General features: G+C 37.5%; 1 protein-coding gene across 1 annotated transcript in view; it reads right to left on the reverse strand.

Annotated features, from left to right (window-relative positions):
- sntb1 (syntrophin, basic 1) overlaps positions 1–21,700 on the reverse strand; it is a 58,658-nt gene extending 36,958 nt beyond the window's left edge. The window contains exon 1 of the mRNA XM_073846567.1: positions 21,117–21,700. Coding sequence (XP_073702668.1) covers positions 21,117–21,621 — 505 coding nt within the window. The 5' untranslated portion in view covers positions 21,622–21,700. The remainder of the gene's footprint in view (positions 1–21,116) is intronic.
- Between the last annotated feature and the right edge of the window lie 250 nt (positions 21,701–21,950).

Consider the following 21,950-nt stretch of genomic DNA (forward strand, 5'->3'; position numbering starts at 1 on the left):
TGAATTGACATTCATTCTGATGTAGTTAATAATTAAAAACAGTTTTCAGGAAAAAATTGCTTTTATAATATATACACTACCAGACAAAAAGATTTTTAATGTTTTGTACAGTAGTCTCTTCTGCTCAAGTCTGCCAAGTCTGCATTTATTTGATTTTTTTTTTTTTTTTTGAATATATTTTAAAATATAATTTATTCCTGTGATTTCAAAGCTGAATTTTTGGCATCATGACTCCAGTTACATGATCCTTCACAACAAATTTTCAAAATTATGATCTGCTGCTTATTATTCACTTTTGTCACTTTTGATCAATTTAAAGCATCCTTGCTAGTATAAGTATTAATTTCTATAATTGCATTCCCCCCTTTAAAAAAAATAAATAAAATAAAATAAATGGTATAGTAGGGATGCACCGAATATTCGGCCACCGAAAACTTTCGGCCGAAAATGGCCCAAAAGTGCATTTTCGGTTTTCGGCCGAAAGACTTTTATCACCGAAACAACACGGCCGAAACAGTATGTTGACGCAAACAGAAACCGCAGCCTGCCCTGCACGTGCTTGTCTGAAGCAACACATCTGCAGTGTGGGCGTATTTCAGTATATCTGAGAAAGACCAATGGATAGCGATTTGCAAAACTTGTAATGCAGAAATTTCAAGAGGGGGTGTGTCTGCAGTCGTGCGTGCAGCCAGTGATGAGAGCAGAGATCGGCGCATTGCGCTGACAGATGTGGCCTTCAGTGAGTGAAAAACAATGGCTTTACGTTGGTGTTACGTCACAACATTTTAAAGATATGCCTTTTCTATATACTGTATTTTTTATAAATAATTATGTTTTAAACCGTGGAGGTGAGCCAATGGATATCACACAAGCAATGTCAAACATATTAAAGTGAAAGTGAAAGCTGACAGTGCTTTCAGCATCTGACATGCATTCTCTCAGAGACAATGAGACACGATTATACTTCATATGCTGATATTAATTTAGTCTCCTACTATTGTGTAAGTGTTGTTTTTTGAAAGACTTAAATAAAACTCTTAATTTTAATGAAACTTCAAAAGGCTATCCATTGAATAAATATGAGCGCTGCACGTTTCAAAGTCATTTGCTGCGCTGCTTTGTTTACCATTCTGACAGCGCCTCCTGCTGGAAGAGAAACACGTAGACTTGTAAATGTGAACTGATGGATAATGTGGTATAAAAATTTAAACAATTTTAACAAAGGCAGTAAAATATATGTATATGTTATTTAAGTAATATAATACTTGATTGATAATAATTGTTTAAATTAATATAACTGATTTATTCTTTGAAACTTTAATTTTAATTTATGCAATTGCAATGCCTTGATTTTAGTCAAATTAGTACACAGTCATAGCCATAAATGCAATGGTACTAATAATTGGCATAATTCTTTCGGTGTTTCGGTTTTCGGTTTTCAGCCTTGGTTTCCTCTTTTTCGGTTTTCGGTTTCGGCCAAGAATTTTCATTTCGGTGCATCCGTATGGTATAGTATATAATGTTAAAAAATCTTTTAATTTCAGATAAATGCTGATCTTTGGATGATTCTATTTTTCACAAAAAAAAAAATCCTTAAAAAAATACTCAACTGTTTTAAATACTGATAATACTAATAATAAAAAAAAAATGTTTCTTAAACAGCAAATAAGCATATTAGAATGGTTTCTGAAAAATCACGTGACACTTAAGACTGGAGTAATGATGCTGAAAAATGTTGCTTTGTTTACAATAGAAAACAGTTATTTTAAATAGTAAAAATATTTCACAATATTACTCCTTTTGCTGTATTTTGGATCAAATAAATGCAGACTTGGTGAGCAGAAGAGAATTCTTAAAAAAAAAACATTAAAAATCTTACTGTTCAAAAACTTTTGACTGGTAGTGTAGAGTTGCAAAAACTGCAAACCTTATATAACTCAAATACTAAAACAACATATTTAGCTAGCATTTTCTCATGATCACAATTTGCTGACCATTTGTTAAAAACTTCTAAGTTTAAACGGGACATCGAATGCCCATTTTCCATAAGTAGCTGTGATTCTTTAGGGTCTTCAGGAAATGCCTCTAACATACTTTGGTTAAAATTCCTCAAAGGTTGTGTAAGACAACACAACACCCATTTTACCTTGTCAAAAAAAGCTATTTTCATAGTGACCTGTTTCAGTGCATATCTCTTTAAATGATTATGAGCTACTGCTGACTCCACCCACTCCCTTCCGTTTTTTTGTGTATTCGGTGCCGCGTTACCATCAAAAACTAAACTAATTCGATGCGTCCTCAGTGGCTCTGAGGTCCAGAGAACAAGATGACTCAGAGAAAACGGCAAACAGCGTACAACTGCTGAGGGAAAATATTCAAATACAGGACAGTCCGTCAGCGGTAGGTAGGGCTTGAGCAGTATGACATCACACTGCTCAGAAAATCAAAACGGCTTGATAATGAAGACTGTTTAGGTTTTTAGGGGAAAACATTTTTTTTTATCATTGTAGGGTGGTTGTGTCCACACACTGATAAGACATATTTACAACCACCATCTAATTTTTAGTGCCAATAAACACTTCTCTCTCTCTTTCCCTTTTAAATAGGTTATTAACTAACAAATCAAAATTCCCTTAATCTTTTGACATATAAGAGGTCATTATACTATAACAACATGTTGTAAGTTTCAGAACTCAACTTTCTTGAAAAGAGTGGATAAATTTTATTTTTAATGTAGTTCCAGACCACCTCAGCAAACATGGTCCTTTATTCACTTCATTTTACCGCAGATAATTTACAAATAAGACAATTTTCTGATTTTCAGAAAGACTGAAACTAAAAGACGATGCTGTGCCGACTATATTGTCTCTAACAATATTGTTGCGCCACACAATTGTGAGTAACTGTTTTTATTATGTGGTCACTATTGCTTTGTCTGCTATTACAGATCGTTTAATATGTACTAAGCATTTATAAGTTTTTAACCTTAATCACAACAGCTATCGATCCAGCTATGAAGGATGTAGGCCAGGGCTATTCAATTAGATTCATTTGGGGGCCAATTATCGAGCTGAAAATTTGAAGGGGGCCAATGGGATGGGGGCTGTCCCGATCTCTTTCTAGGGGGGGCTATACAATTAAATTGAAATGCACTAAAATCAACTAATATTACAACACCAACATCTATAAAAGGTTAACATTAGTGCTGTCTGTCAATCCATTAAAAAAAATTATGCATTTTTCTGTAATTAATCATGATTAATCGCATATTTCTATAGTCAGAATTTCACACTGGACCTCCAAATTAAGGTAGAAACAACATAAAGTATATTTTAAATATGTGTTTAATGGCATTTTTTTTTTTTTTTTAACCAAGTAGCCTATTATTAATGAAGTATTGATATCAATACTGGTACTGGTGTTTTTATTAAATGAATTTTCTCTCAGTTTTACATATTATGTCCATTCAATAATTGAAAGCCAATATTTTCAACATTTAATAGGCTCTGAAATATATATAACAACTTTTAATTTAGATTATTTTCTTTTTTTTTCTTTTTTTAATTTAAATATCTTCACATGAACTATAAATTGTTTATGCATAAACTACACAGATTATTATTGCAATATACTGGTTATAATTGTGATTTGATGTATTTTATTTTTTTTTTACATTAGTGTTTGTTTACCACAAAGTATATTTTGGCCATCCAAATAACATTCAGTTATTTGGCCATCCAAATAACATTGGATTATACAAGCTTTTTCGTGCTGGGAATGGTTGTGCAAAATGTTTGAAAGTCTTGAATTTCTCTTTCAAAAGGTTGTACAATCCCTTAAGTGAATACTGTAATAACATTCAACTATGCTTAAATTGGCGTTACTTCTGGTTTTCTGACATACCTCAGCTCTGTTTATAACAGAATTTGATTTATTCTCAATAGATCTTGCAGCAACCTTAATTCATTCTGTGCGAATTCAAACACTTCTCACTGGATCTCGCAGCACTGCGCAATTACAGTGTTGCGAAATCAACTTTGGTTCCCGGCTGTTCTGAGCTCGGACAAGCGTGTTAACGTTGCGGTCCGAGCTGATAAACGGTACGCGCTGCGCAGCTCAAACGTGGCGCGCTTTGGTTTCTCTTTCGTTTCGTTTGCCGTTTTATGTTTCTCATATGAAACAGAAATAGCAGCGCTTATGAGTTGAACAACGCGGTGGTCACGCCAATGCGACCGCTCACAAAATTTAGTCGCACCGGCAGAAAAATGTGACTATTGGTCGCAGTCTGGAGCCCAACAAGTGCTTATTAAATCTACCGTCTATTGATGTTGCGGTCTCTGGTAGATTGTTGTTGTTCTTGGCTCTCTTGCTTTTCTTTTTTGGCTGGCCCGGGCCAGCGTTGCCGCCTAGTGGACAAACTAATTAGTGCCAAAACAATTCAAGCCACTTGCGCGTACTTCTCCCTCGGGCCGGACAAAGATGATTGGCGGGCCGGATTGGGCCCGCGGGCCGCCAATTGAATAGCCCTGATGTAGGCTGTCAAACATACACAACTATTAGGCCAGTTATATCAGTGGGCATTTATTTCTGAGTCTACAATCTGCCTATTCAAACAGAGTTCTGATGAGGGGGGTCAAAACAGGACAGAAAATAGCCTATTATTTCTAAATTATAATGTTTTTTAATGTAAAATCTTGGTAACATTGATGGACCTCAGAGAACCATACAAAACAATAGAAAAGGGCAGTTCATGACCCCTTTAATATTTGCATTCAACCACTCATTTAAACGATTTCTCTTTGTATCATGAATTTAGGATAAGAAGTGTGTGCTACTGCTCACGTAACAAAAAGACAGTGAGGAAGACACAGTGACATGCATTTTCTCTCTGCCTCTATAAAGTATGTGTTACCATCATGACCTTCAGTTTACATGTTAACACAGGAAACACAACTTACAAAGCTGGCAGGTCATTTAAGGTTACACATCTCAACAATAATCCCTGTCTTTACACATTCACGCTGACAAGGTGGAGCAAAAAAACAAAAAACAAAATAACGACATAATCCATATACTCCACCTGAATGAGGAAGCACAGAAGTGATTCAGGACGTCACTGCCTAAGTCTCACATTCAACTGTGTACTTCAGGGTCAAGGATTCTTCAGTCAGCTCTTGCATAAAACATCACTACTCAGAACTTTAGAGTCCACCACACAGCAGGTGGAACTCTATTCACAGGCGGAAGAGCTCCTGTGGTCCTTTATCCTCAAGGACAAGCTAAGAGACCGGCTACAAACACAAACCTATGAAAGGATTTGCTATGTTCTACAAAGACAATGGGTAACTTTGTGATAAAACAGTTAGTTATAACTTCTCATTGTTTAAAATTGACTTCTTTGTTTAAATTGAAGCATGTTATGCACATCTCATGTATGTCTCATTAGAAAAATAACCTTCTCAAAAAAAAATCTTGAAAAGGTTTCCTAACGCTGCTGACATTCATTCAAGGCGTAATAGGTTAGTCCTGAGCAAAGTGTAAAATTATGAAAACTGGCAATGAGAAATAGTGTGTTTATGGTTGACTGGTTTCATGCTATTAAATCCATGTTTTATTGGAGAACAGTTCATGAGAAATTCATTTTTCTTAAGCATTCACACTTGGGAGTGGACGTTAATTGTAGGGATGTAACGGTATTGTAAATACCGTCGTACCGCAATAGCAAATTTTATCGAAACTACCGTGGTCGCATGACTCGATAAAACGATAGGTCTTCTGAGAAAAGTTCTCTCAGGCGAATGGAGCGAACGGGAGGTAACGGGAACTACAATTCCCATCAGCCCAGGCGTGGCCATCATCCTTTGCGGTCTCAGAGTATGTGAGAGGAGTGGAGCGGTGTGATTCTGAATGGAGGGAGGAGCGGATGTTTGAAAAGTCGGAGCGTCGTGGTTTTCACTCGCTCCAAGACCGCTCCACCACCGCTCCATCATGAGAACTATTCATGCCAACGGTCCGTAATATAACTGCATATTAAGCAGGAATTCACATGCTAAACATATTTCGCTTGATGATGGCTTAGAGATGGATCACTCAAATCAGAAAAAATGTGAAGGCTATGATGAAGGCAATGGACATCATATGGGCGGTAAATTATAGTTCACAAGTTTGTTCTTTCTAGATACTTAATATTTTCAGGTGAAAGCATCATTTAAACAGGTACAGCATTTATTCACACGCGATCACTCTGTTAATGCATTAAAACAAATGTAATGGTATCCGATTTCGAATGAGCAGAAATCTGTAAGAAATGCAGCGATCCATAAGTAAAATAACTGACGAAAATGTATTTTTATTTTCATTACAAACATTGCACTGCATAATAGGGATGCACCGATCCACATTTTTTCACTTCCGATCCGATTCCGATACCTGAATTTGGATATCTGCCGATACCGATACTATTCCGATACCAGAGCTCTATTTGCTTTTATATCACTATGACTATTATCATTATTGTTGATTTTATGAGGCTGTAACAAACTTCTCTACAAGCAAGTCTAAGTATCTCCCAAAAAGCAACTTGAGGTAAGTATGAGGTTAGAAAATGGCAGAAATCCCATCCTGAAAACAAATATGCAACTTTAAGGGTTTAAATTGATATTTATTTAAATTTCAAGACAGGGTTACTAGATACTAGTGCAATATACACTCTTGTTGCATAAAACAAAAAGGTTTTCAAATATTTGAAATAAAAAATAAATATTCACACTATAAATAGAACAATGTGCATCTGATCAACATAAATTCAGTAAATTCTTGCTTGTGTAGCAGCAACAAAATAAGGTTTTCAAATGTTAAACATTTTGAATAAAAGTGCAATAAGTGCACTTTTCGGATCAGCAAAAAACAAACAAAACAAAAAAAGTTTGTTGTTTATTAATTACTGAATGCTTACTTTAAGTACTTCTAATCCACAGCAAAAACTAGCTGAACTAATATAATAAGTAACAAAACAAGAACACTAACACAAATGACAAGTGTAGATGAATACAACATAAAGTTACTAATAAAATCAATAATACTAGTATTCAGGTGCAGAAATTTAATAATTCATTGATAAATAACTAGTGCTTCTCACTGCAGGTATTTATAGGATGCTGTCTCTTTAAGGCCTAATGCACGTAATACTGGCACGCATCTCCTTCTCAGCTGTTTCGGTTCACTGAAGACATAACCAACGGTGTTACCAGAATAAAACAACGGGTATTTAAACATAACTTTGTATGAATGTTTCTGTTCAAGAGACGTTAAAGAGCAATCAGTCTGTGAATCGCGCAGTTTGAATCACGTCTCTCTCTCTCTCTCTCTCTCTCTCTCTGTGTGCGCGTGCTCGCTTCAGGTGTGTGCGGCAACGTTAAAAACAGAAAATAACACGCACGAAGTCTACAAATTATAAACTTTTACTCTATGATGGGTAATATTTAACAGTTAATCTACTAAATAAATCCACGAGGTGCCACCTCTCGGAACAACGGCTTTGCAAACATTGCACGTTGCTGTCTTTGCGGCGTTTCCGACCGTAAAGTATTTCCACACAGCGGACATGTATGACGCTCAATGCTAAACTGCTACCTGCAAACTGAAGATTTCCTGAAAGGAGGCATGTCATCTCTCTCAGTGTCTCATTGGAGCACAGACACGTCACCTAGCCCGGGATCACTTGTGAAGTCATTTCAGCAGACAGCACTGTACGTAGACATAACTCTGGATCGGAAATTTCTCTAGGTTGGATCGGAAATTTCCGATCCATTAATTAAGCTGGTATCGGAACCCGATACCGATACTGGATCGGATCGGCCCCATCCCTACTGCATAAAGCAGCAATTATACTCTTTTAATGCTGATGTTACTAACTTGGAAGCTGGAGCGGAGCGATTATTAAAAGCACAGAGCGCGGAGGGGAAATTGTTACCGCTCCACTCCGCTCACATACTCTGGTCCCAAGTGAGAGGGTTTTTTCTGTTGCAGGGGACATTGTAAATGCTCAGAGATCCCAGCTTTTACCAGATAATGTTAATATGCTAATTTTCCTTAAAAAAAAACTCTCTGTCTCTGTCTGAATAATTGAGTGTGTGAGTGAATGAGGTGATTGTTCTCAAATACTCACATGGGCCAGCTGCAATAAGTAGTCTGCTATTTTTATTTTTTCTGAGTTTTCAAGAATACTAAATTGAAACTTTATTTTTTTTTACATGGTTTAATAATTTTTTGTTATTAAAATTGAAGTTCCTGTTTCAAAGTGATAGATGGCTAATTTGTATGCCATTGATATGTTCAGTGTTCATGTAAACTGTTTAATAAGCACTTCTGGCACTTTTTTCGAGTCTCTTCATTAGTTTTGTTTTTCCTGTAAATGATTCAATAAATACCGTACCGTGACATTCATATCGAGGTATTACCATACCGTGAAGTTTTGATACCGTTACATCCCTAGTTAATTGCTCTCATTATGATGTGCACTCAGGGGAGAATGTTAAGTGCAAGAGCTGAGAGTACCAATCACAATGAGAGTTCAAGTAGGAACTTCAGTTGCATGACCGCAATAAGCACCACTGAAATTCCAAAAATCTGTCCATATATTTAAATGTGGCATTTATGCACTTCACTGATTCACTTTAGAAACTTGCTAAATGTAAAACTACAACACTGTGGAAAGGAAGCATTTGTCAATAGTATTTATTAGGGCTTGGTGATATATGTTTTATGCTACATTTTTTAGTCATTTAACAATGTTTAAATATATTCAATATCCACAATTGCTCAAAAGCATGTTGCGAGGTTTCTTTGTTTTTGAAAGAAGTGTTTTGCTCATCAAGGATGCATTTATTTAAGCAAAAACAGCAAGATTGTGAAATATTATTCTAATTTAAAATAACTGTTTTCTATGAACTGTTTGTAATTTATCCCCATGATAGCAAAGCTCAATTTTCAACACCCATTCAGTCTTCAATGTCACAAGTCACATGATCCTTCAGAAATCATTCTGATGTGCTGATTAAGTGTTTAATGCGTAATAGGGAGTTTCAACCAAACAGCCACTGTATAACCATTAAACCTATGTAAACTATTAAGGCATTTATCTTTAAAACCAATAAATAGGAATATTAACTACTTATATTAAAAAGAAAAATACAAGTGGGTTTGAAACTATTTGTATTGTATAAAGCACTATATAAATAAAGAAGACTTGAAATGATTTTGCTAGCAATATAAAATTAAGCAACAGAAATCAAGTCAAGTAGTAACTCCACTAATGCACAACTATTTGGAGATGGGTGTTTATAGAAGAATAGTGCTTGAAACCAATATTATACCTGAATGACACTGACTTATGCCTCAGGTGGTTTTTGTGTTTAAAACGCGGGATCATTGTTACATGAAACCAGTCATTCTAGTCTTATGGCTGCTGTTCAATTATCTCTATAGTTTGCCATGTGCGGCTGACTTTGTCTGAGAATATACATTCCTTTGTCTCCTGACATTTTTTGAAGGCAATGTCAAGAACTGGCCGAGTCGCGTTCCAAACAATCCGTCTGGATCAAGGAAATGATATTACTTTGAATGTTTTTGACTTTCATTTCCTTTAACCATTAACTGACAGGTCAACAAGTACTTAAAGTAATAGTTTAGCCAAAAATGAAAATTACCCCATGATTTACTCACCCTCAAGCTATTCTAGGTGTATATGACTTTCTACTTATAGACAAATACAATTGAAGTTATTTTAAAAAATGTCCTGGCTCTTTCAAGCTTTATAATGGCAGTGAATAGGTGTTGGGATTATGAAGTCCAATAAAGTGCGTCCATCCATCATAAAAAGTACTTCACACAGCTCCAGAGAGTAAATAAAAGGTCTTCTGAAGCGAATCAGAAAATATCCTTATTTCATACTTTATTAACTGTAATCTCTAGCTTTCGCTAACTGTCGTACGCATGTTTACAAGAAAGTGACATTCCAGCGGAACTGTCTCCTTATGGCTTATATTGAAATCCTCTGACATTTTTCTTTACAAGTCCTCGTTCTGTACGTCCAATTCGTGACTGGTGTTTTTTCATCACCGCGTTCACCTACATCCTATGGCAGGGCTATTCAATTGGTGGCCCGCGGGCCACATGCGGCCCAGAATCAACCTCCGAGTGGCCCAGCCCGTGGTTCTGCCCATAGATAATAAATTAATATATATTATTCGAAAATTATTTAATATAATTTAATAGAAATATATATAAATATATATTATATAAATATAAATATATAGTATATTAATACAAATATTAAGTATTTATTATGTTTATGGTCCCGCCAAAAACGCGCATTCCTACGTAAATTACGTAGCCTGCAACACGCAAACAATGCAGAGCGTGCCGGTAGTAGCTTAGATTACTATCAATATGTCTTTCTCAACACTGAAACGTAAAATTGATAATGAAAACCGTAAGTTTAACCCTGCCTGGACTGACAAATACTTGTTTATTTTACCGCCACATCCAAACGCCAAACCGATGTGTTTAATTTGTAATGAGTGCGTTGGAGTAGTAAAAGATTACAATGTGCGGAGGCATCACGTTGAGAAACACCACACTTTTCGCACCAATTTTCCAGAGGGATCTCAAGAGAGGGCTGCAAAAGTGCAGAGTTTGATTGCATCTTACAACCGGAGCAGTACTACCATGGTGCGGTCATTCACAGCCCAAGAGAGAGCTACTGCAGCATCCCTTCGTGTTTCCTGGATACTGGCAAAAAAGAAAAGGCCATTCACAGACTCTGAAACCGTGAAGGACTGTATGCTGGCTGTCGTGGATGAGGTGATAAATGACGATAAAATTAAAATGAGCGTGGTATCTGCTATAAAAAACGTACCCCTGTCAGATACTTCAAACATTCGTAGGGTTGAAATCCTTGCTGCAGATGTGTATGAAACGCTGTTAGGAGACCTGATGAAAGCGGATACTATGTCTATAGCAGTAGATGAGTCCACAGACAAAACTGATACTGCTCAGTTGTGCATATATGTCCGTTTTTTTGATGGCAAATGCTTCCGAGAGGAGCTGCTCGGCCTACTGCCGTTAGAAGGACACACAACTGGCGATATAGTCTTTGGGAAAATTTCCGCCTTTTTTAAAGACAGTGGTCTGGATATGAAGCGTGTGTGCATGCTTGTGACAGATGGGGCTCCGTCCATGACGGGGAAAGTGAATGGTTTGGCAGCACGTTGGTCCGCTGTTGCACCTCAGTTGATCTCCTTACACTGCATTGTGCATCAGGCGGTGTTTTGCGCAAAACTAAGCGGGGCGCTCAAAACGACAATGGACAGCGTTATGGCTATGATTAATTTTATTCGCTCCACATCAAGCCTCCAACACCGCTTATTCCGCATGCTGCTGTCAGAAATGTCTGCTGAGCACCACGACCTTCTTTTGCATAATGACGTGAGGTGGCTGTCCAAAGGCAAAGTACTGGAGCGTTTCTGCGGTCTCAGAGAAGAGATCATAACTTTCCTCCGCGGCAGCAAGCAAAAAAAGGCAGAAACGCACTTGAGTCGCATACTGGACGACAACTTCATGGCCGATGCATGCTTTCTGAGCGACATATTCAAACACCTGAACGATCTCAATTTGGGACTACAAGGCAGAGACAAAACTGTCATCGACCTTGTGGAACAGATGCGCGCATTCCAAGTTAAACTGGACCTTTTCGCAAATGATTTGAGCACAGGCAGAATGCTGCATTTTCCGACACTCCACAAATGCATCTCATCCCCCGCACAAATCACGGATGTGATGACAGATTTCATTGCGATGTTGAAAAATAACTTTGCTGGTCGATTGGATGGACTTGATCTGCCCACAGAGTTGGCCGTTTTTGTCAGAGACCCGTTCACTGTTGCAATAGAAGGGGACTTATCTGCCAGAGCTAAGAAACTGGTCCCTTCCATCGACGAGGGGAAATTCACACTCGAACTTGTTGACATGCAGTCATCTGTAACCATGGCACAGGAGCTTTCCACTAACGGGCCTGCAATGTTTTGGACTGATGTCAACGCACATCAGTTCCCTAACATTAAGAAAGTAGCGATCGTCATGCTTAGTATGTTTGGATCAACATATACATGCGAGTCAAGTTTTTCACACATGAACTCCATAAAAAGCAACTCTCGTTGCTCCCTGACTGACCATACTCTCCACCAATGCCTTCGAATTGCATTGACAACTTACGAGCCAAAAGTCACTGCTCTCATTCAAAACAAAAAATGCCACTTCTCCCACTAAGTCAGCAGGGTAACTGTAGCCTACAATACATCAATATAATGTGGGGTGCTTAACAGAGGCATGCCTAATCACACATGGTGATTTAAAATATGTTCCCTCAGTGTTGTTATAGTTGTGAATACTGTGCACTTTTTATTTTATGCACTTTGAGATGTTCCTGGGTCAAATGTGTGCAAGTTGTTTATTTTGTTTCAAAAGGAAACAATGTTATTTGTAATAGCCTAATATACTGTGCACTATTTTGATTTATGCACTTTGTGATCAGATAGGTCAGATATGTGGCCTAGGTCAGTTTTTTTGTTTTGTAAGTGGAAAAAAATAGAGGCTACCTCAGATTCTGTTAATTCAGCTCTTTTTGTATGCACCTTTTGCTCTGTAAACTGACCAAAGTTAAAAGAGAAACAACGAATAAACCTCATGTTTTTCAATAAATTTGTTTGTGTTGGTTTTAAAATTTGTCATTACGAGCTGCTTTGCTGCTAAAATGACTGGCCCAGCTAACCTTCTTGGTTTGACAATCTGGCCCAACTGAATTTGTAATTGAATAGCCCTGTCCTATGGCATCTGCTGGAACGGCACGTGCAGATAGTGGAAGCTAGAGATTACGGTTCATAAAATTCTTAATTCTTACTCGAACACATCCACTTGCTTCAGAAGGCCTTTATTAACCTATTGGAGCTGTGCGGAGCACTTTTTATGATGCACTATATTGGACTTTCTCAACAGCCTTTCACTGCCATTAGAGCCAGGATAATTTTTAATACAACTCCGATTGTATTCGTCTGAAAGAAGAAAGTCCTATACACCAAGGATGGCTTGAGGCTGAGTAAATCATGGGTGAATCATGGGTAAATCATAGGGTGACCTACATTTGGTTTTCGTCCACTAAAAATGGGAAATATTTAAGAATCTGAATATGGAGCCTCATTGAGGTCCTCATATCTCTGGAACTGAATGATGTATGGACTTGAAAAGTTTATTAAAAACTATAACCTAAAAATCATATGCCGGTATCTTTAAATGGTTAGTTCAAGCAAGAATGAAAATTCTAGCATTAATTACTCACCCTCATGTCATTTCAAACCCGTAAGACCTTCGGAACACAAATTAAGATATTTAGATGAAATCCAAGAGCTCTCGGACGCTCCAAACTGCCGCCATCATGGTTAATCGTCTGTCTGTCTGAGTGACAACAATGTGACATGTTGAGCACGTTGTGCGCTGCATGCCAGGTGGTGGGCGTAACCAAACAAGGATAGAATGCTAAAACGGCTTGCCATAGCCTACTAGTATGGCAAAGAGTATTTAATGCTAAAACGGCTTGCCATAGCCTACTAGTATGGCAAAGAGTATTTAATGCTAAAACGGCTTGCCATAGTGGCAGATATTTTTAATTGGCATGCACAATAAGCAGAAATGTCCTGCATTTTAAACGTCTGACGGACCACCCACTAACATTTTCGTCTATTCTCGTCTCGTCAACGAAAACTCACACACGTCTCGTCATGTTTTAGTCATCAACGAGCCATTTTTATCTCGTCATCGTCTCGTTATCATCATGAAAAAAAGTTGCGTCAACGAAATGATTTCATCATCGTCATCGTTGACGAAAACAACACTGCTTGAGTTACAGGCATGCAAACTTTGGAGAAAAAACTTGAGAAGTGCTGTTTCCCCATTTTTGAATGGTGACTATTGGCACATTATGCAACATAGATTGCTAAAGTCAACTGATTTTACTAATAGACCTACCAATCTCTGTGTAAAAGTAACATCGTGATGCTGCCATCTTTCTAAAGTTATTTTAACCCCCTGTAATTTGGCTCCGAATCCCAGGTGAAAATTGCCATTTTGCCCTTTTCTACAAAATAGTGAATTACTCAGTAAAAATTCATCCATGACATTTAATATTTTGGCTTTCATCACTATATCCATTTATCTTTCTTCAGAAGAAATCATTGCAAAATCAAAAAATTGAGCTGGGGACCTCTAGTTGAGTTGACACAGATTGACCCATGTGCAAATGTGTTGTCCCTGCTCCCTCATGTTTTAAGAATGAGGTCATGTGACTCGTAAGAGTGGTCTTCACTACAAGTTCCCCTCCCTCTTTAACAGACTAGCCCTCATTCCAATCCTGGTCTCATTCTCTCCCACTTTATCATTTATTTACAATACTGAAAACATGAGCGAATGAGAGAGAACAGAAAGCGTAAGGTGCCACATTCCAGAAATGATTTATTTGTGCCTTTGGCTCATGCATCTATCTTAGGTAAGATAACTAAAACTGTTTGCAGAGTCATGCTGTCATGCTTCGCACTAGTAACATTTAGAATGTGCCTTGACTTCCAGAGCATTTCATTATCCCCATTTCTTTGTCTAGGCTTCTACGGCGAGTCTTCACTTACCACTGTAATTGGGTGCTTTTAGAGACCAGTGATTCTAGTTTAAAGCATATCTATAAATACAGATTCTCAAATCCATTTTTCTTATTTTCTTCAAAACATCCCTGGTCTACAGTACTATTAATTTCATATGCAATTATTTGCAGTACAATAGTGTGTTGTTGAACACTCAGCGCCTGAACACACATTTCATTTATCTTCATAAAACATCAGGCGTACATGCGAGCAGCTTTTTGTGTGCTGTGTTTATCTGGTCAGCCTCATTACAAACTGCCTGGCTTTTTAAGAATGGGATTCTTTGTTCCAAGAGGAAGAATAAAGCCCTTTTCGGACTTCGATTGGTAAATTGCTAATTTGACGCAGCATGAAAAGACAAAAGACTCCTTTTACTGAAATCATAACTACAGAACTGGGCTTTTTGGGGCACATATAGACAGGTAGCTATCAACCTGTCAAGACTGCACTTATTTTTCTTTAATATCATCCAGAGACCTTGACTTCAATGTGACTAGCTCTGTAATTTTGCCAAAGACATTGACTTGTCCCCCAGGACAAATGTGTTTCTCAAGGATATATAGACAAAGACTATGGAAAAGCATCAGGGAGCCTGTTAAAAGAAGTTGGTGTTGATTGATAGAGTGGTGACAGGGCAAAATACAAGCTGGGTGTAGTACATCTGTGAGAGTAAAGGGATGTGCAAATATTTCTGGCAAGAGATGTCAAAGTGAATTATTCAAAGAAGCCAAATCCCAAGGACAGGGAAAAGGCATCAAGGGCCTTGATTTGACATGCAAATCCCACTAGCTGGAGCAAAATAGTGAGTCAGATGGTCAACAATTGATTGATATATTGGATGTGGTGTTAAGTGACGTAGCTGTGCATTTTTCCTAAACTATGAACTTAATTGACCTTTATGTTAACACTAGTTGGACACTTTTCTTTTCAGTTAGAGTTTCTGTTTGAAGATTTGCAATGATGAGTCTAACTAGTGAAATGTTTCATTAATTTTTCAAAGTGTGCTGATGATAACATGAGTGCTCCATAAGAATCAAATTCATGCTTATATGATTAATTTTCTGCTTTTCAAAAAGAAGTATAACACTAGTTTTTAACTTTTAAAAAGTACACCAGAAGCAATAGTTCACCCACAAATTATTCAATCATAATTTACTTCCTTTTGTGGAACACAAAAAATGTATACAATGAAAGTGAATGGTGGCTATACACGCTGGGTTAAATGTTTAACCCAACTTTTTGGGTAGTTTTATTTAACTCAACTATTGTTTCAAAAAATTACTATATATCTGTCTTAAAATGAACCCAAAATAGGTTTTAAGTTAAAAATCAGGCACATAATTATTAGAGGCATCACCAATAATCAAAATGTGAACATTTCATAAGCAATTTAAAAATGCAATAAAAAGCTATGAATTATCATTTATTGAACATATTAATAAATGTTAATTGGCATCCTATTTTTGTGTTAATTTTGACCAAGAAATATAATAATTTTTAAAACTACCCACAAGGTTGGATTAAACATTATACAGTCATTTGATTCAGATCAGGGCTTCAAAGCGCCTTTTGTGAGTCATTTAATTCAGATCGGGGCTTCAGAGCGTGTATCGCGAGTCATTTGATTCAGATCGGGCTTCAGAGTGTGTACTGTATCTCGAGTCATTTGATTCCGATTTGGACTTCGAAATGCGTATCACAAATCATTTGATTCAGATCGGGGCTTAAAACGGAGTTCTGCGAGTCATTTGATTCAGATCGGGGCTTCAGAGCGTGTATCGCGAGTCATTCGATACAGATAGGGACTTAAAAGGGCGTTCTGCGAGTCATTTGATTCAGAGGGTGTATCACGAGTCATTTGATTCAGATCAGGACTTCAAAATGCGTATCGCGAATCATTTGATGCAGATTGGGACTTTAAAAAGTGTAACGTAAGTCATTTGATTCAGATTGGGATTTCAAAGTGCGTATCGCAAGTAATTTACTTCAGAATGGGACGTCATTTGATTCGGATCAGGACTTTGAAAACACGTATCATGAGTCATTTGATTCAGATCAGGATGTCATTTGATTCAGATCAGGACTCCAAAACGCGCATCACGAGTCATTTGACTTCGGGACTTCAAATCGTGTATCACCCCTGAACTGTACATCGCGGAGGCGTCTATTTGATGTCTGCATTTACATCTGAAAGACGTATTTATTAGAGTGTTTGCTCATCTGCAATACATCTATAGACATTTTTCCTGATCAAACAATGAGCGACGCATTACGAATTCTAACTACCGATTGTTCCGGTCATCATAGGAGCCCATTCAAATAGCGTAGCTTTGTTGGCAGCTTTGTGTCATCTACACACTCATTAAACTTTTAAGAGTAAGGCACTGATGGCGCTATGGAGCCATGTGCTTTATAAAAACATTTTAATAGGTTTAACATTAGATTATCAACTCGGAATATACGGTAATTTGACTAGAAACACTGGAGACCAGAAATACAAAGCATTCTTCAGGTTAAGAGTCATGTGTGACTTCCACGTTTAGAAAAAAACGTTTATAGGATGTTTCCTTTTTGATGTCAAACAGACGTTTATTAGATGTCTTTAAGATGTTTATGATTTAGAATGTATGTAAAACTGACATTTTACAGATGTCTGTCAACAGTTTGTACACAGCAGACGCTTTCCAGACCATGCGATCTATAACAGACATCTTGCAGATGTACATATGCCATCTGGGGAGTAGGGTTGCACGGTATACCGGTACCACGGTAGTATCGCGATACTAAAGCTTAAAAATACCCGCGGTGCCATTGCATTTTTGAAACGGTAGTATCGTCCACACGGTAGTACCGTGCGCACGTCGTTGTTCACGCTGCAGTTTATCAGAAGAGAGGGTCAGATTCACACCGTCTTAAGTAATTTAAAAATAGCAGCTTAATCAATTATTCAACATAAAAATATTTTACAAGAAAGTATTTTCGTATTTTTATTCATTTACCCACTCTTAGAACACGTGTAATAATTCGTTTCTGGAAGCATCTTTGCAAGCACGAATGCAGTTCCATTCATGAACATAGTGGCTTTGCACTTAGTTCTTATCAATCATTGTATATATATTTTTTCAACATTATAAATGAATACGTTTTAATATACAAACTGGTAACTTTGAAATTTCAAGATATGCAAGCATAAATGCTCCTTCAGCAAGAAAAGCAAGATGTTTTTGTTTCGTTTCTGTGTTCGAATCCGAATCCGCGTTGGTTTGGGCGAATCACTGATTCACTAAGCCATTCAGAAAACAGTGATTTAATCCACAACCTGAATGATTCAAACGTTTTGAAAGAATCGTTTGAACGATTCAGTGATTCAATCATGAACACTGCTGCCACCTGCTGGTGGTTTTAAGTTTAAGTTTTGTATTTAAAACATTAATCTTATACCATTATTTATGCAATTATAAGTACAGTCTAAATGTATAAATACCACATCTAAATGTCACTCCATAAAGCTTCTGTGCAGTGCTCAGATGAGTTTTGTTTACATGATTTTTAATGGATTCAGAGAAAAATCTTGTCTGTTTTCATTTACATCTTTTTATTAATGAAATTTTGATTCATTTTTGTAGAATTTAATTTTAAATGAATGAAAACTGCATGGTATCGCGATACTACTCGGTATTGTGATACTTCATCTGGTATAGTATCGTAAGTCATTTTTATGGTATCGTGACAACCCTACTGGGGAGAGTCATTTGATTCAGATCAGAACTTCAAAGCGCATATCGCGAGCCATCTAATTCAGATTGGGACTTCAAAGTGTTTATCACGAGTCATTTGATTCAGATTGGGACCTTAAAATGCATATCGCGAGTCATTTGATTCAGATTGGGACCTTAAAATGCATATCGAGGAGAGACATTTAATTCAGATCAGGACTTCAAAGCGTGTATCGCAAATCATTCCGGAGGTGGGGGGGCATGATTGTTTATGAGAATATTTACATTTTGATGACACTTTATGTACCATATTTAACATCATCTGGTCATAATCGTTCACCATCACTCCATGGGAAAAAGTCAACAAAGAACTATTTTATCTTTTAGTTAATTGGAGGCAAATTTTTATGAATTTGTACCATCCTTTCTGCACATTTTTGTACAATCTGCTTACACTCCACTGAGGGTTATGTTTGGGGGTGGACCTTCATGCTTAGTTTCTTTTCTAAAAATACAAATCATACAAATTGCCAATTTCTAAAATAGTTACATTTTCCTTCCATGAGATTGGGTTGGAAAAAGCAGTGTCCAAATGGGCAAAGCAGTGTGCTATACTTCTTTTGTGCTCCATTGAGAAAAGAAAGTCATATACTGGAACGTTGTGAGGGAGACAAGAATTTCCAATTTTCTTTTATCATAGCTGCTAGACAAAAACAGATACCAACATCAGTCCCATCAGCGACTGAAACCCAGTCTGATATGACCTCTGAAGGCAATTCAATCCGAGAAGCATGACGATATGACAAAATACAGCACATCTGCATTCACTTAGTCATAAAGACGTCAGGTGGGGAGCTGCGAAGTCACCGAACAGGCCAAATATAGATATGAAATCTTGGTATTTAGTCGCTTGAATTAACTCGAAAGCAATAAATAGAAGCGTTACGTTTCCAAAGTAATCTGATAGGAATCTGTCACAACCGACAAACGTTTACAGTGTTTCAACAGGTCAGATGCAGAATTCAAAACACTGACGCACACACCAAAACATCTCCACCGCTGAGCTCCAATACCCCGTTTAAATTATTTACAGAAGGTGACTAATCTGACCCTCAGGTCAGTGTACAGGAAAACCCCTGAATATCATGAAAAAAATGATACAGTGCTAGCAGATATAAAGTCTCTCATAGCAGAGAACAGCTAATACAACAGTATTTCCTGACTGATAGTGTAACAGCTTTGCATATACTGTGTGACTGGGATTTTAAGATGTACATGGAAATACAGATTACAACAGGATACATTCTTACAATAGTATATTTGACAGAATAAAGACAATACATTTGCCTGAATTGCTGCATTTTCTGTAAATTATCCCATATTCTGTGCCTGGTTGCATAAAATGCTTAGACTAGACAAGTCATCTATTTTTTCTTTCTTTCTTTTTTTTAAAAGACTATACATAGAGTCAAACCAGAATTTATTCGGACACCTTCAGCATTTCTCACATTATCACAGTTTATTCGCTCTATTTTAGAAAATGGTAATAAAATATTACAAGAACTCAATAGTTAAACTGTGTCAGAACAAATGATAATGATAATGTCAGATAGCTTTGATAGAAAGATATGTAACAAAACATGGTCAGGTCAAAGTGTCAAATCAAATTTTTAGTTGGTAGTGCCAAATGTTTACTGGTAGTGCACTGATTCTGAAAGAAGAGTTTTTGGGTATAATATGTCAGAGTTTAATTTATTTTGCTATCCTCATTTACATAGATAAACTATAGTGTCCTGCACCCACTAGTAAAAAAAATATCAAAGTTATATCTGTTGTCTGAATAATTTTTGTTTTGAACTTTTTATCACATACATAAAAACATAAATTGGTCTAATTTGAAACCTAAAAGTAAGAATAGTTCTTATAGTCTGTAGTAACTAAGTTTATGCAATTGTCCCCGATCTAATTTTAAAAGCATAAAAATAGATAAATGTGCTCGGAATTTAGCTCTTAATTTCTGTAAATTAAATAAGTTTGCACTATTTGTGTATTTTATGTGGCATGCCGCATGTATTTCATTTCTAGCTGCTGTTGCAATGCAATTGCAATGTAATGTGTCTAGACACATTTCCTAAAATCTTTAGCTGTATTGTGAAAACCTTCAACATGACTAAGCGAAATGAAAACATCCTGCAGAGTGACAAAGTTATCAACGTCCCTCTGAAATCTGAGGTATGCTTTTATGATGCAGTGACAGGAATTTCATAGCTTTATCACTCTCAAGGGTGCCTTCATCCTTAATGTAGAACTGCAGGGCACAGCAAACACGTTCATCACTTCAGAAACGACCTTCCACAGGTGTAAGTGAAGGACGTGTTTGCAGTACCTTCATAACAGCCTGGCTTGCTGGTCTAAGCTGGTTTATGCAGGTCTAGCTCATCTCCAAAAAGGAATTTAGTTGGTTTAGCTGGGAAACTTGATAAAGAAAAAAAAAACAGCTTAAACCAGTCTAGCCTGTAAACTGGTTTTAGACAGGTATGTATTTACAACAAAGTAGCTTTATCTATCTTGCCAATGTTGTGATTCAGTTCTCACCTGACAAACCTCCATACTCCAACTCAACAGCCCCTGACAGTTTTCTAACCCTTCTCCTTACCTTCCAACATAACTTCTCTGCCCGCTTTCTTCAGCACCTGCACCGCCTCGTCGTGCGTGGCGTCCCGTAGGTTGATCCCGTTCACGGACAGTATCGCGTCCCCCACGTAGAGCGCTTGGGTCTGGTCCGCAGCTAGACCTTTGAAAATTTTACTAATAAGAATAGGCATCTTGTTCTCCTTCCCGCCTTTGATGCTTATCCCTAATCCACCGACCTCCTGCTTGATCACTTTGACACATCTTTTGCGGTTCGCAATCGCTTCGGGCACTTGTGAATCCGTAAAAGGAGTCCTTACTCCGGCTTTAGGGCTGTTCGTGGGGTCCGGTTGGTCGTAGGAGCCGTTGGTGGTGATGCCGTTCAGGTTAAGGCTGGTGTCTGTCGCGGGCTCCTCGCAGCTGAGCGTCAGCGACTCGTCGCTCAAACTCGCCTGGACGGCGTGCCATCGCTCCCGTACGAGCACCTTCAAATATGCACTTTTCTGCACCCTGTTACCACAAACCGCCATCTTTGAAGCATTCTTAAAATGCCATGTGATTTCATACACACGCACAGGACTTTACCCCCGAACAGGGAAAAAGTTGTGATTCAGGTTGGATAGTTTCAGCCCCTCTACAGGCTCCACATGCATATCCTCTTTGGGTGGAGCAAATGTCTGAGATGTCCTGTGTGTGGCCATGCTGAATTCTCTCTCTCTCGGTGTCAGGAAATGTTCGGATTGAATGCTGTGTGAATCATCTGTTAAGTACATCATTGATCACAGGCATGGTCATGTCTGTGCTTAGCACTATCTCCATATTATTCAATTAAAGGTTTCAATCGGTTATTTCAGTTCTT

This window comes from Garra rufa, chromosome 9 (genome assembly GCF_049309525.1).
Source record: "Garra rufa chromosome 9, GarRuf1.0, whole genome shotgun sequence".
Classification (NCBI taxonomy): Eukaryota; Metazoa; Chordata; class Actinopteri; order Cypriniformes; family Cyprinidae; genus Garra; species Garra rufa.